Below are 15,049 nucleotides of genomic sequence, written 5' to 3'. Positions count from 1 at the left end.
TTTGCTTCACAAGTCCTTGAGTTAAAAACCAACATTAAGTGTTTTAATCAATTTCTGAAATCTTTTTTAAAGCCAACAGACCGGGACATCACATTATTGCTACTATTTGTATACAGTTCTTTCGGTAATACAGTAATTGTATGAATATGTGCATACAATTAGAACAGATATTCAGAAACAGGACTGTTCAACAACCATCAAAACCTTATTTCTACAATGACCTGGCAGTTTTACCACCAAGAGCAATTATATTGAAATAATTTTTAAAATATGGAAGCGCTAATCATTGAACAGAGCATAGTTCCTTTGCTGAGTATTAGAACTACAAAAGGTTTTACATGTAAGTAAGTTTCAAAACTGATGTGATTACCAAAGATGAATAAAAACAGAGAAAAACCAAAAGTGGCTCTAAAAGAATAAGAGCAGATGCATTCTCCATCACCAGCTACCTCAGTGCTACCCAGGATAGCTTTTAGGAAGACAAGCCTTTCTACTTCACAAGCAATTCCCAGCTACCTGGGGCAATTACGGATTTCTTTCTTAAATGACTAGATACAAGTGTCACCAGGTTTCTAGACAAATGGCCAGCATGATTCACCTACTCAGGAAATAAACTAATTATGGCACTCAATCAAGTTACCCTAGGAATTCTGCTGATCAGAAGTTCTTCCCCTTCATTTCATGGTCCAAAATAAGCAGAGCTAACACTTCCATCTTCCTCCTCTCTCCCTGTGCATATATTTTGTTACTATTATACAACTTTCACATGTTCCATTTTTTAAAATATAGAAAATCCAAAAAATGAAAGAAATAAAGAAATGATGTGCCAAACACACACAGATCTAAAGAGAAACTTACATGAAGTCAAATCAAAATAATAATTGCTCAAAAACGTTAAGGTTTCTTGTCCTTTAGGAAAAGACCCAGGTGTTTCTTTGAAACACCCTTGATAACCAACGTACATTATCTTAGGAATGAAAAGATGTTTCAACATTAGAAAATCTATTAAGGCATTATACAATATTAGTAATCAATAAATTAAAGAATAAACAATCCATGGTGAACTCAACAGATGTCAAAAAATATTTAATGAAATTTAACATTTACTTATGTTTAAACTGTTAGGAAATTAAAGTAAAAGGGAACTTTCTAAACTTGATAATTATTATTTATCAAAAATCTACAGCAAGGATCAAGCTTAACAATGAAACTTAATGTCACCATTAGAGTTAGAATAAGACAAGGATGCTTGCTGTCACTATTCTAATGCTGTTAGAAAGTCTCAGTCAACACAATAAGACAAGAAAAATAAAACGAGGTACATATTAGAAAGATAGAAACAACGCTGTATTTCTGTATAAATGGTCAGTTTGTTTACATAAATAATCGAGGAGAATCTACACACTGTTAGCATTTACTACGTGTTCAGCAAGGTGGCTAAATACTGGATCAACATAAAAACAATGGCAGGATTTTTACAGAGAAGTAACAGGTCATTCAAGAATAATAATATAAAAAGTACCTCATTCACAACAATAACTAAAATATAATTAAGAATAAATTTAACACATGTGTTGATCTCTGTGAAATGTGATATCACTTTATATCAATAGATTGACAAAAATCAGAGTCTGATATCAAGTGTTGAGTACAGAAACAGTTTCTCTCATCCACTACTTGTGAGGATATCAATTGGCACAACGTTTTGTAGTACACTCTTGCAAAATCAAAGAAAAGTGAAGACATATACTTCCTTTATGTTGTAATTTTACTTCTAGGTATACACTTTACACTAAGAAATCCTCACACATATGACAAGGAAACATGTTGAAGAATGTTAATGGTAAGTATCATTATTTGTAATACAAAAAGACTTTAAATGATAAATCCGAACGTTTATGGAGAGAAAAATGGGTAACTGAATTGTGGTATATTCACACTGTGACACTGCATAGCTATGTGCAAAAATATGGTTAAACATCAATAACAAGGTAGATTAAAAAGGTTGGACAATAATACTTTAGATTTATATAATGTGAATAGTGTTTGAACAAAATATAGTATTTATAGACAGCTTAAGAACACACAAAATAACATGCTATAGTTTTATATTGCTTAAGGATGTATATAGACAGTCGTAATATAAAAACACATACTAGACTGGTAAACCCAAATTCAGGGCAGTGGTTGCCTCCAGGCAGAGAAAGGCAGGAGCAGAAGCAGGAGCAGAGAAACAGGAAAAGAGACACAGGGACTTCAACTGCATCTGCGGTGTTTTGTTTTTAAATTCAACAACAATATTAACAGACCTCAAAGGCCTCTGGCAAAATCTGTGAATTTGATAGAGCTGGGTGGCAGGTATTTGAATGTTCATTATTTTCTTTCACATATACATATCTCCTTATATTTGAAATATTTTTTAATAAATAAAAAAGGATCTGTGTGAAAATCAAATGTTGACAGCCAGAATCTTAGTTTCCTGGGAGGTTGTGATTACATGATGATTTCAGAGGTAGCTTCTCTTTTCTTCTAGCAGCCAACCAACCTCTGAATTAAGCGATATTTATTAAGTGCCTTCCATTTGTCAGGCACAAAGCTAGGTTCTGGTGATAGGATGGTAAAACAGCCAGGCATAGAAAGAATAGTATCACATTCCAGTGGAATAACAAATGTACATCTACAAACTATGAGAAATGCCATGAAGAGAAGCAGGGAATTATGAGACAGAAGAACCAAGCAGGGCCAGGGCAAATACCATGGCAGTCACTGAAGTCTGGCTACCTGAAAGTTATCCACGTGCCCCCTTCTTCCTGGCCTTGTTCTACTACAGAGGTTGGGAAGCTAATATTGATTTCCCAGACTCTTTTGCACGTGGCACAGTTCTAACTAATTAGACATAGGGGTCTCTGGAGCCAGTGGCCCTTTCTGCACAAAAAGAGCATCACTAGAAAAAAAGCCTTTCACCCTCCTTTACTCCTCGTATATTATTCTGTCTGCAGCATGGATGTGATGCTGGGGATGGACCAGACATCTTGAGATGATGCAGATGGAAGCCATATGCGGCGAGGGGTGGAGCACAGTAATGGGCTCCTGGGTCCCTGAAGTCAGAGCTGAGCCATGGTTTGGACGGACTGTTTACTCTGAACTTCTTTTTAGCTCCTACTGGCTGGAGCCTCTATTAACAAGATTTCCTCTTATTTGGAGGCAAAATCACTCCAAAAAGATACCTTCTAAAAGAGGTGATATTTAAGTTGAGAAGAGAGGAATGAGAGGGAGCCAGCCCTGCAGAAAGCAGGAATGGGACAAGGAAGTGGGTGGGTAAGCAAGCCCAGCAGAGAGGGAAACAGTAGGTTTCAGAGGGTTGGCATGTTTGAGGAGCGCAAGAAGCCCACTGATGCTGGAGCTTAATAACAGGTGTGTGATTGCTTTGCAACTGGCTGGGAATCTGAATACTTGACTATCTCGGGCTCCAGGTTAAGAACAGTGGAGTTGGTCTGAAAACAAAGACTCAATAGCAGCCAGGTAGTTGCTGTTTTCAGAGACTTCTTTCTATAAAACAAAGAACCCCTAATCCATCTACTTGGATTTTTAAAACTCAACTCCACCAAGTCCACCTTTAGTTCAGAGGTACAGCTTTCACTACCCACCTCCTCCACCGCCTGGGAGGGGAAAAAATTAGCATCCCCCCCAGTCCCCTTGACATAAAGGAAATTGCAATGATAGGATTTAACCAAAGGCTAGCCAACCGTGTCTTAGGCATTCCCTGTGCTCCAGAGGTTTCTATTTTGCTCTGTATTTATCTGAATGGGAAGAGGCAACTTCATTGTCGAAAAGAGTCTGACTTGAAAAACACAACAGAAATCTAGTTCCTTTAATCCTGTCCTCACTGGGCACTAAGGAAAGGGTGGAAAGGGTTGGCTGATTTTCTAATGTGCTTCCTATTGGTCTATTTCCCGGATCTTATACTCTTCTGGCAAAGGAAGGTTATTTTACAAGACAGTATTTACTGAGCACCTGGGTAGGCAGAGTGCCAGTTCAGGCAAGAAGCCCATGGCTTGGAAGAAAATGTCCATTTTCATCTGAAAGGTCTCAATTTGATGGGTATTCTGCAAGTTTCCAGTTGGTTATTTCAGAGTAGACTTGGATATTTGAGTTTCCAGGCCTTTCCCTCCTCCTCCCTTTAGCTTTCCGCAACTAAACTACAGCTATCTAATTCTTTTGATCTTTTTCCACGCCCTTTCCTGAATTCATTCACTCTTTTTGCTATTCTCTGCTCTTCTTCCAAATTGCCTGAGCTTCCCCAGTAATGAGGTGGTGGGAAGAGAGTGTGTGGTGCCAGGTGCTGCCCAGCTCCAAGTGTCCACAGAGGAACTGTTATTCCATGCCCTTCTGCACAGGCAGCCTCAACCTGGCCTTCCCTTTCATTCTGCCAGACTGCCTGGCTGGCCTGAATTTAATTTGCAGACCACTATGCCCCCTGGGCCTACTTTGGCATCGCTGTGCTCTGGCATCTGCTTCCCTGAGAACAGCTCTGTGTTTGGATTCCCTTCCCCCAGGTGAATGCACTGCCTTGCCTTTTTCAAATGCTCACAAAGTTACTATTCCCAGCCGACATACCTCAAGTCTCCCAGGTTGTTTGCCTTTTATTTCTGTTGCCTGAGCTGCTCACGATACTTTCCAAATTGAAATTATTAGTGAATTCCAAAAATGAGCAGCTTCTTCCTTTTCTCCACCCAGGTCATGAATAAGAATGCTTCAGTAAGAATCAGACCCACAGTTGCAGCCACAGCATATTAGGTGATGCATCTTCTTAATCCTCCTTCGGTGGTAATCCCTCCACCAGCAGTGCCGTCAGAACCTTCTTAGTTTCCAGGAGTTTTTCGGCCCATTTTAAACCCACATATTCAACCTTCCAAATATTTATGGAGAATTATGCTAGAAGCTGCAAGAGATTCTAAATCATCAAAGACACAACCACCACCCTTCAAAAGGGTTCTGTCACTATAGAGTATATACCATCTTCAATATTTATCAAGCACCTTAAATGTGCCAAGCACTATTAGGTGCTGAGGGTTTGAAGAGGAAAAGTATGGAGTCCCAGCGAGTTTCCACCATTGCAGATAACGGCATGTTATTATAATACAATGTAAAAACAATAATGGGATGTACACCTGGGAAGTCCATCTTTCAGCCTCTGCCTCTTCATCTGTAAGATGGAACCAACCTTCTAAGTTGTGGTGAAGGCTTACATAAGTTGAGGAATGGACAACCCTTAGTGCAGAGCATGACACAAAGCGTTAAGAATATTACTAGTAATAATAGTTACAAGTATGATAATACATGGTTATTATCGCTAGTAGTATCATTACAATAATTTCCACATTCAATCTGATTGATCATGGCTGTCTGGAACATTGTGATGAGACAATTCAGAAACCCTTACTAGGTCCACTAGCAAAGAACACCGGGATGGGTGCCATACTATGATGGACAGGAGGAAGAGATGGCTATGTAAGTGTTAATTCACCCTGATGCACACATATAACTACACTACAATTGACAGTGTAGCCCTCTGACTTAGGAGTGCCACAAAGTGTGTAGGAGGTAACTGACTTTACATTTCAGGATAGGAGGGAACTGATGTCATATGGTAGGATCTTAAGTCACTCTGTGGATGACTTTGGTTTAGAAACCCCAGAAGTGTTTATTTATTTATTAAAATTTTTTTAATGTTTATTTATTTTTGAGAGAGAGAGACAGACTGCAAACAGGGGAGGGGCCAAGAGAGAGGGAGACACAGAATCCGAAGCAGGCTCCAGGCTCTGAGCTGTCAGTATAGGGCCCAACGTGGGGCTTGAACTCACACGTGGTGAGATCATCACCTGAGCCAAACTGGGATGCTTAACCGACTGAGCCATGCAGGCGTGCGAACCCCAGAAGTGTTTTTAAGCCTGAAGAGTCTAAGAGGTCAAGTGAAACTGGGAGTGGATAAGAAGTTCTGCTACCAAAATGAGGTCCTTCCCACCCAAGGCAGTCGCAGAAACTCTAGGGCAGTGGTTTGCAACGGCTGCTCCATGACAAACTTCTGACTGATCTGAAGCAAAATAGGAACGGTAAGGACAATGGAGGGAGGATTTCATGCAATGAAATGTCCTTAATTTAAAGAACAGATATTATGTTCTTCCTATTTTGTGGGTGTTAAAATGCTGTCCTTTTCATAGAAAGATGCTCTGAAGATTCTCCCTTCTGTATCAAGTCTCAGAATGTTCTAAGTTCCATAATGTTCATTTCTCTGAAATCTTATCTATTCCCATGACTTTAATACCATCGATATGCTGACAACTTCTACATGTGTATCTAGCAGCAAAATACGTCTCCAAACTTCTGATTCATATATCTGCCTGCTTTGGATATCTCATAGGCACCTTAAACTTAACAAGCCCAAAAAGGGACCCTTTCTGCTTCCATGTGTTCCTCTCTTGGTCCTTCTATCTTGGTAAATGGTATAGGAAATGGCAAGTTGCTCAAGCCAGGAATATTCAGTCATCCTCAATACCTCTCTCTTCCTTCCCTCATCCCTCATCTATCAATGAGTTTTAGCAGTTCCAGTTCCAAAATATCCCTCAAATCCAACGACTCACCATCACATGGCTGTCACACTAATCATATCTATAGCACCGACATTCTGTTCCACCTGATCTCACTCCTTCCACTCTTCCTGCCCTCCAATCCATTGTCCAGTGGCATTCAGAGGACTCTCTTAAAATTCTTTAATAATTACGTTCCATCACTCTTGGCATAAAATTAAAAATCCTCATCATGGGCTACAAGGCCCTGTATAGTCTGAGACCTGCTGAAGCCAAGCACAAGTTTATTTTATTTTATTTTATTTTTTACTCTTACAAAAGTTTATTTAACAAAAAAGTTCAATATGAAAATGCACATGGCCTGATTTTTATATTGTAGTAAAACAGGTGCTATGGAGAGGGGATATTCAGAAGCAGCTGATTTCTTCTGGTGAACACACTCATTGTTTACGCTCATTACAAGGCTTCTAACATGATGACACTATTCCCTCATATTACCACCATTCTCATATTGTGCTGTTGCCCACAGTTGCCATCTGCACACATTCATCTATCACAAGATTCAAAAAAGGACTGAACCCCTGCAATATTCCGTGGAAATGTCTGCCACAATTCAATTTCAATGATAATTTCTTGTCCATAAATGTTTTTAACTCAACAGGGTAGGCTTTGCTCATGGTGTCTACTTAGCAAGCTCAAAGATGCCTCCAAACCTCCCAGTACAATTTTAAAGTTTATTTATTTGTTTTGTGAGAGACCGAGACAGCATGAATGGGGGGAGGGGCAGAGAGAAAGGGAAAAAGAAAATTTCAAGCAGGCTCCATGCTGCCAGTGCAGAGCCCCACATGGGGGGGGGGGGGCGGCGGCTCAAACTCAAAAAACCATGAGCTCATGATCTGAGCTGAAATCAAGAGTCAGATGCTCAACTGACTGACCCACCCAGGCAACCCTCTCCCAGCACGTTTTAAAGAAGAAGGGTTTCCTGACCTTTTCTGTCTATATAAAATTAATGTGTTACGTGCTCTAAGAGAACCATTTTATTTATTTCCTTCACAGTTCCTATCTCAATGTGAATTTTACAACTATTAGTATAATTTATCAATAACTGTCTCCCCCACCAAGCCCATAAAATATTTGAGGGTATAGATTACATCTAGCTTTGTTTTTCATTGCATTCCCAGGGCATACTTTAGTAGCAGCAGATAGTATGTGCTCAATAGATAGTCACAAATTAACAAATGAGTGAAAAGGGAAAAAAAATTACACATCTTTAATTGGTAAACTAAAAAGGTGACCTTAGTAGGGCTCCAATTAAGAATTTCTTTCCTGGTCTCCAAAATCCAAAGTTTGAGGACTACTGCTCTGTAGTTGAAAAAGATCCCTCATCTGGGACCTCTGGATATTGTAATGGCCATACAAATGACCTTTGAAAACTTATGGGAGGTGCTAGTAGGAACCAGCCATTGTTGGACTGGTTCTCTGCTCTTTGGCATGCAGCAGTTTCTTTGGTCTAATTGTAGTTCTGGAGCTCTGGAACTCTTAAGTGAATGCCAAAGGAGAAAAAAAATAGAGAATCATGGTACCCATCTCAAGTTTAAGCTTTGTGTTTCAGAAGAACTTATTTGCATATTTCATCTGTTGTGCTGATAGTCTAAAGAAAGAAAAAAATTATTTATGGTAAAACCTGTCCAAACACCCATTGGCTGTACAGTCTCCCAATTCATAATATGTGGGCTATAAATTAGAAAAACGAGATTCTAAGCCAGCCAATCAGATTTACATTCCCAGTAGCAGCTTGTGTTATAGCACTTGGATTGTTCTGTCAAATAATTTATTGAGATCCAGATGCTCCAGTTCCCGATCTTCCCTGAATAAGTGGTTGTCAGGTACTCCTGTCCAAAAAACAAGGCAGTTGGTATTTAATATAGGCTCCCACACTTGTCAAATGATCTCCAAAGAATATGAAATTGCTTGTCATCTTTGTCAAAATTACATATGAATGGGATATTTGCTGTGTTGTAATTAAAAACTCAATTAAAAGAAATTCTGAAATCATTATCAACTTTCTCAGGCATGAGTTGTTCTACCAAAAAGCAAGCTGTTTATAGCTTAGGCTTTTACCAGCATTCAGCAGATGGCTGAATCCCAAAACAGGCCCAAGGAAAGGATGAGATCTGGACCAAGGTGGAGGCATCCTAAAGAACAAGAGCAAGGTGCAGGCAGCGACATTACCTGTTAGGTGGCAAGTCCTCTAATTCTGGCACTTGCGTGTATAACTGTAATTCTATAATTAGATGCTATCATTTCATTAACGCTGAGGACCACTGTCCCTAATGAGTCTCTTCAAAATGAACAAAGAGGAGGTAGCTTATCATTATGGACCTCACTTACCCTGGGCCTATCTACTAGATGAATATTATTGGAAAAAAGTAACTGCATTACAGTGGGTGCCACTGAATGTAAGCACATTTGGTTCTCAGGGAAACGATTACCCTAAGTGGCCAATCATTAATGACTCCAGACAGTAGGCATCAGTGATGAGAGAGAAGTAAGCATGTGGGTATATCCGAAAAGGAAACCCATCATTTTACAGCCGTACAGCTGAAGCTGGGTGAGAAAGCAGTTCCAGCCTCTTCCTGAGGCCAGTTAAGCCAGGCAGTTTCTTAAATCAGAGCATGAATTGTTAATAGTAATAATTCAACAGCAGCCTCCATTTATTGAGAACTTACTATGTACTTAGCAAGAACGCTAAGCCCTTTAAATTCATGATCACACTCAATCCTCGCAACAGCCCTCTGAGATATGTCCCAGAGTTGTGAAGTCAGGAAGCAAGTCAGTTTGACTCTAAAACCAGTACCCCTCATCATAAAGTTGTACATTCTAGATCCAGACTCAGTAGAGACCAGAGCCACTGGGATATTTTATTACCAGTGCATAGCTAGTAGATCTGGGGTTAAGGTATCTGGGCATGATGCTGAGCCCAAGAGCGCCTGTGGGCATTTTTTTCTTCTATTCATTTGGAGATTGTTTGGGCATAATGAAAAACACTATTTTTTTTTTTTAAGGAGAAAATGGCTTAGTCTTTGCTTCTGTGATTGTAACACTAACCAGCAAACAGCAGTAAGCTTGATTTTTAAAAAGCAGCGCTGATTCAAATTTTCCTAACTTCCTACTAAGGAAGTACTACTACTAAGTAGTAGGGGAAGTACCCCTACTAAGGGGTAAAGAGTACTCCTAATCTGTAGGTTAAATCTTCTAATGAATGGACGTAATGTATATTGGATTATGCTGTATCAGAAGCTGCAGCACCCTTTTGTACAGAGCTGCCTGTACAGAGTGACAGGTGTTGCCCTGCCAGGTAGGACAATGGGGATGACTCAGAAAATCTTCACTGTCCTAATTGTTATTCCAACTATATGATTTCCATACCACGTGCTTCACTTTTTGAAAAAGTGAAGACAAGTGCGACAAGAGCAGAGTATGCATATTGATGAAGTGTGGGAAGAAAGGTTGAATGGAGGGGTGAGGTCTAATAAGGCAAGGCCCCTGACAGCCAGAATATCCATCTAAAGGGCAAATGCTCCTGGGAAGGCTGGCCCAGCTAGCTGGGTGTCAGATATTTATATCTTGGAATGAAATAGTTTACAATTTATTTGAATGAGGACAATCAATGGGTATTCCAAGGGGAACACTGTGTGTTGGGGGTATCCAGCACTGCTGGAGAAAAGCCCATGCATGGAGATGGGAGAGGAGCAGCATGAGAGCCAAGGGTACAGAGGGAATGTTTCAATGGCTGGTGAGACAGCAACCCTGAAAGGATTATGAGGGACTTCTGAAGGGTATTTTATCTGCTAAGGCATTGTATGGGTCCTCAGGTGAATGAGTAACTAAATGCTATGAACTCTGTCCTAAATCCTTGAAGCATGACCTGCCTCTCCTTCTCCCCGACAATCATCCTCTCTCTTCCTTCTAGTTGTCCTTCCAGTCTCAGAGGCTTAAGAGTTTAAGTCCTTCCTGCTTAAGACTAACCTTTCCTATGGATACCCCACCCTGCCTGGGCCACCTCTCCCACTTTCCTTGGGAACACACTACATCATTTTTTTTTCTCTTTTACCATGTAGGCTTCCCTTTTCCCACTATTGGTTCATTCTCTTCAACCTCCACCCTTCCTTCAACGACTCTGCTCTTAAAATAACCTGGTCCTGATTCAGAATTTCCTCCAGCTGCCATCCTATCCCTCTACTTCCTCCCATCCAAAATTCTCTGCAAAGAAAGACTGTGCTCACTCGCCCCAGATTCACTCCTCAACTGACTGCAGTTAGGTTTCTCCTGCCACCTTGTAGTGAAACTGCTCCAATAAGGTCCCCTAAAGTCATGGCTTTCTAAATGTACAGGATTTGTTTTAAGTCCCTATACTGAATTTCATTGCTTTGGTTTCACTTTGGATCTTACCACTTTCATGAACCTCTACTCTTCTGGCCTCTGTGACATGACACTGCCCTGGGTCACCTCAGACCCCATTTCACTGTCTCCTGGTATCTTTCTTGACTTTCTCATTGGCCCAACTTTTCAATGCTGGCATTCTTAGGCTTCCGTCTTTACCTTTTTTTTCTGAGGGTTTTAACTACTACTTTTATGCTTATGACTTGCAAATTTGAATTTCCTACCCAGATCTGTTGCTCACAAGTCAGGGCCATATATCCAATTGCCTCTTGGACACCTTCAATCAAATGTCTTATAGAAATGTTGAGATAAACATGGCCAAAAAATGGACATATATCTTATCCCCTCTACCTGATTCTCCTTCAGTATTCTGTATATAAATTGTACTGCAAATCATCGAATCAGTCAAATTATAAACTTGAGGGTCATCCTCACCAGTGCTCACAAAATTAATCACCACACATTGCCATTCTTTACTCTTTCAGATTTGCCTTCTCTGTTGTATCCAATTCTCCCTGCCTAGGTCCCTGCTCTCACAGACTTTCACCCGGACTACAGCAATATCCTCCTCATGCTCTCCCTGACCCTCGAATGAACCTCCTGTACTCCCCCTGAGTGCCTACGTTATGCCTTGGCCTCACCGGGTTTCCATCACCAACAGGGTAAAACCTGAACCTTTAACCGAATATACAGGCCTTGTATGATCTGGTCTCTTGAGACTCACCTTTTGCTATTTTAAGCTCTAGTCATACTGATCCTTTTACTGACTGGGAATATACTGTGCTATTTCTCAGCTCAAGGCTACAGTCATGCCATCTTCACCTGGGACTCCCTTCTTCTCCTCTCCTTAACTTTCTCTGACATCACTAACTCTAAAAACTTAGTCAGGGATCTCATTCTCTGTTCCTAAGCACCTGGCTTGTCTCTTTTATTGCACTTACAATACATGTGACACTCTCTATTTCCCCAGTATAATCATAAATCCTTGAAAGTAAAGATCAGTATTATCATTTCTCTGAATCATCAGTGCCTAAAGTAGCTCCTGATACATCATAGGCATCGTTCTGATTTTTATTGAATACAATAACAGCAGAAACAAATATGTGTATAGAACTTTAGACATTTCAGATTGCCTTCCACACATCTCCTTTAATTTTCATGGCAATCCATCCTGGCTATTCAAAATCTATATCTTAAAAAAAGTTTTTTTAAATGTTTATTTATTTATTTATTTATTTATTTATTTATTTATTTTATAAGTTGAGGTGGTTCTTTTTTTTTTTTTTTTAATTTTTTTTTTCAACGCTTATTTATTTTTGGGACAGAGAGAGACAGAGCATGAACGGAGGGGCAGAGAGAGAGGGAGACACAGAATCGGAAACAGGCTCCAGGCTCTGAGCCATCAGCCCAGAGCCCGACGCGGGGCTCGAACTCACAGACCGCGAGATCGTGACCTGGCTGAAGTCGGACGCTTAACCGACTGCGCCACCCAGGTGCCCCAATGTTTATTTTTGAGAGAGAGAGAGAGAGAGAGAGAGAGAGAAAGCTGGGGAGGGGCACATAGAGAGGTAGACAGAGGATATAAAGCAGGCTCCAAGCTGTCAGCACAGAGTTGGATGTGGGGCTTGAGCCCACGAACCATAAGATCATGACCTGAGCTGAAGTCAGACGCTTAACCAACTGAACCACCCAGGCACCCCCAAGATGTATATTTTATTTCACTTTACAGCATATGGAAATAAATGGCAGCTTTAGCTGAGAACTACCTGAGAAAACAGAAAGACATTATTAGAACACAGCTCATCTTTACTTTAATACAAATTTTTGGTACCCTCCTAAATTAAGTTTATGCATCCAGAAATACCCAAAACCATCACCACCACCACCACCACCAACACCACCACCAACAAAAATAAACAAAACCAAAAAGACAAAGTGTTTTTTGAAATTCCCCATTCACCGTGTAAGTCGTAGTTTATTCCAGTGTTTCTGAGTTCTCAAACCAATGATTCATAGTTATTTCCTATGTTGTTTGTAATGGGTCATTTTACCTGTTTCTCCAACTTTTTGAGTAGAAGTTTTAATCTTTCCTTGGTTAAAGATTTCCGGTTCATTTGCAGTTCCCAGTTCCCATTTTGTATTTTTACCTGATTTTTTTTTTAACCTTTAGATGACAGACAAATTCACATATTGGATTTTTATGTAAAAGCATCAAACTGAAATGCTGTTTAAGACTTCTATTGTCCAGTAACAGTAGAATAAAATAGTTATTAAATGCTATTTTTGCTCATGAAGCAAATACAGTTAAGTTATAAAACCTGTAGCCCATCACCAATACTATTTAATGTTTTTTTTTCTTTTAGACAAATAGCTTTACCTCTTGACCTAGAGAAAAAGGAGCCTTATAGCAAAAAACAAGCTCATGCATTAAAAGCTGCTCAGAATTTTAATAATGGTTTGTCCAATATTTGAATTCACTTCCCTAAAGATAAGAGAAAGCAAATTAGATTATTTAGCTACTTCTTCCCTACTAAGGGGAAAAATAACATCTGCATAAGATATTAACACATTCATATTCTGTTTCTATTTCCAAGTGATTGCTCTACAGAAAAACAGTTATTTTTTTGATAGACAGCAAACACAAAACTCAGAATTCTTGTCCTAACATCTTTATTGGCTGCTACATGATCTTGAAGGATAATACTCCTTTGCTTCATTTTACAAAAGCCATGAAAATTAGAACTTGGCCATTACCAAAAAGACAACAGTTTGGGCCTAAAAGAAATCAGATTATTGTCTGGTGATTACTGTCCTATAAAAGAAAACTATTAATTTCAGCAATGACACTAGAATTTCTGGGACTTTGTTTGCACATAAGCATGAAGTCCAGATTTGCAAATGCCAGACATAAGATTGTAACAAAGGCTAGTAGATTTTCCTAAATTTATAAAAATAATAGTAAAGATTTATAGAGCACTTATTTTGTGTTACTTTTCTTTTTTTAATGTTTATTTATTTTTGAGAGAGAGAGAGAGAGAGAGAGAAGAGGCAAGGGCAGAGAGGGAGGGAGACACAGAATCCAAAGCAGGCTCCAGGCTCTGAGCTGTCAGCACAGAGCCCAATGCAGGGCTCAAACCCAAGAACAGTGAGATCATACCTGAGCTGAAGTTGGACACTTAACCGACTGAGCCACATAGGCACACCATGTGTTAGATACTTTTCTAATCACTTTACAGGTGGCAAGAATTTTGTCCTCCCAATCATTCTGGGAGCCTAAGATCAGAACTCATAAGATTGCTCTCTCACCTCTACCCCTTCCATGCTCTATTGTCTTGAGTATGTCTATTCTGTATTCCTTGCAGGTGATTTCATACTGAAGACTCTCTTACTTGAAAAATTGTTAGTGAAGTCACAGAAGCTTAGCAAGTTAGAGTGAACAAGGATCCGTGAAATCATTCAGTTTAACCAGGACCTAGAGAAGTTCTCCGACATGCCAGGTGTTGTATACTTAGTTGGTGGCAGATTAGAAACTAGAATGTACTATCTTGACCTCTGTGTATCCCATGATTCCATATTCCTTTGTTTCATGTGAAAGACAAGATACCCATTTGCTTCAAACAAATCTCCTGATCACCTGCAACGTGTCAGGCACTAGTTTAGACACTGGAGATATGAATAGGAAGAGACAATACTTATCCTTATGAAGTCACACTATTCAATTCACTAAATAAACAAGGATTTATTGAGCACCATTTATGCACCCAGTTCCAAAGAAGATCTACAGAGGTAGGGATGGGTTTAGTGGGGAAAGGAAGAGTACAAGAGGTGGTCCCTGATCTTTAAGGAGCTACACAGAAGACAACAAGAAAGCAAGAAACACTCATAGGAAAATTAAAAAAAAAAAAACCAGCATATAGTTAAGCTGTAAGGTAAATGAATACCAAGGGATTTCAGAGAAGGGAGATCCAGAGAGTGGGCGACCTGTGTGTGTATACCATGGAGAAAGTGGAGAGGTGGCC

General features: G+C 39.7%; 1 protein-coding gene and 1 pseudogene across 4 annotated transcripts in view; both read right to left on the bottom strand.

The window, feature by feature from the left end:
• The window catches only part of ST6GALNAC3 (ST6 N-acetylgalactosaminide alpha-2,6-sialyltransferase 3), a 540,386-nt gene that overhangs the window by 82,867 nt on the left and 442,470 nt on the right, over positions 1 to 15,049 (bottom strand). The window contains exon 4 of one of the 4 annotated variants that reach the window (XM_045477898.1): positions 7,448 to 8,479. The exons of the other annotated variants lie outside the window; for them this stretch is intronic. Coding sequence (XP_045333854.1) covers positions 8,470 to 8,479 — 10 coding nt within the window. The 3' untranslated portion in view covers positions 7,448 to 8,469. Of the gene's footprint in view, positions 1 to 7,447; positions 8,480 to 15,049 lie in introns of those variants that run through there. 4 annotated transcript variants of the gene reach the window in all.
• On the bottom strand, positions 5,827 to 7,387 carry LOC123598090 (annotated as a pseudogene).

The sequence above is a fragment of the Leopardus geoffroyi genome, chromosome C1 (assembly GCF_018350155.1).
Source record: "Leopardus geoffroyi isolate Oge1 chromosome C1, O.geoffroyi_Oge1_pat1.0, whole genome shotgun sequence".
In the NCBI taxonomy this organism is placed as follows: domain Eukaryota; kingdom Metazoa; phylum Chordata; class Mammalia; order Carnivora; family Felidae; genus Leopardus; species Leopardus geoffroyi.
This window is presented reverse-complemented; position numbering and strand designations above follow the sequence as displayed.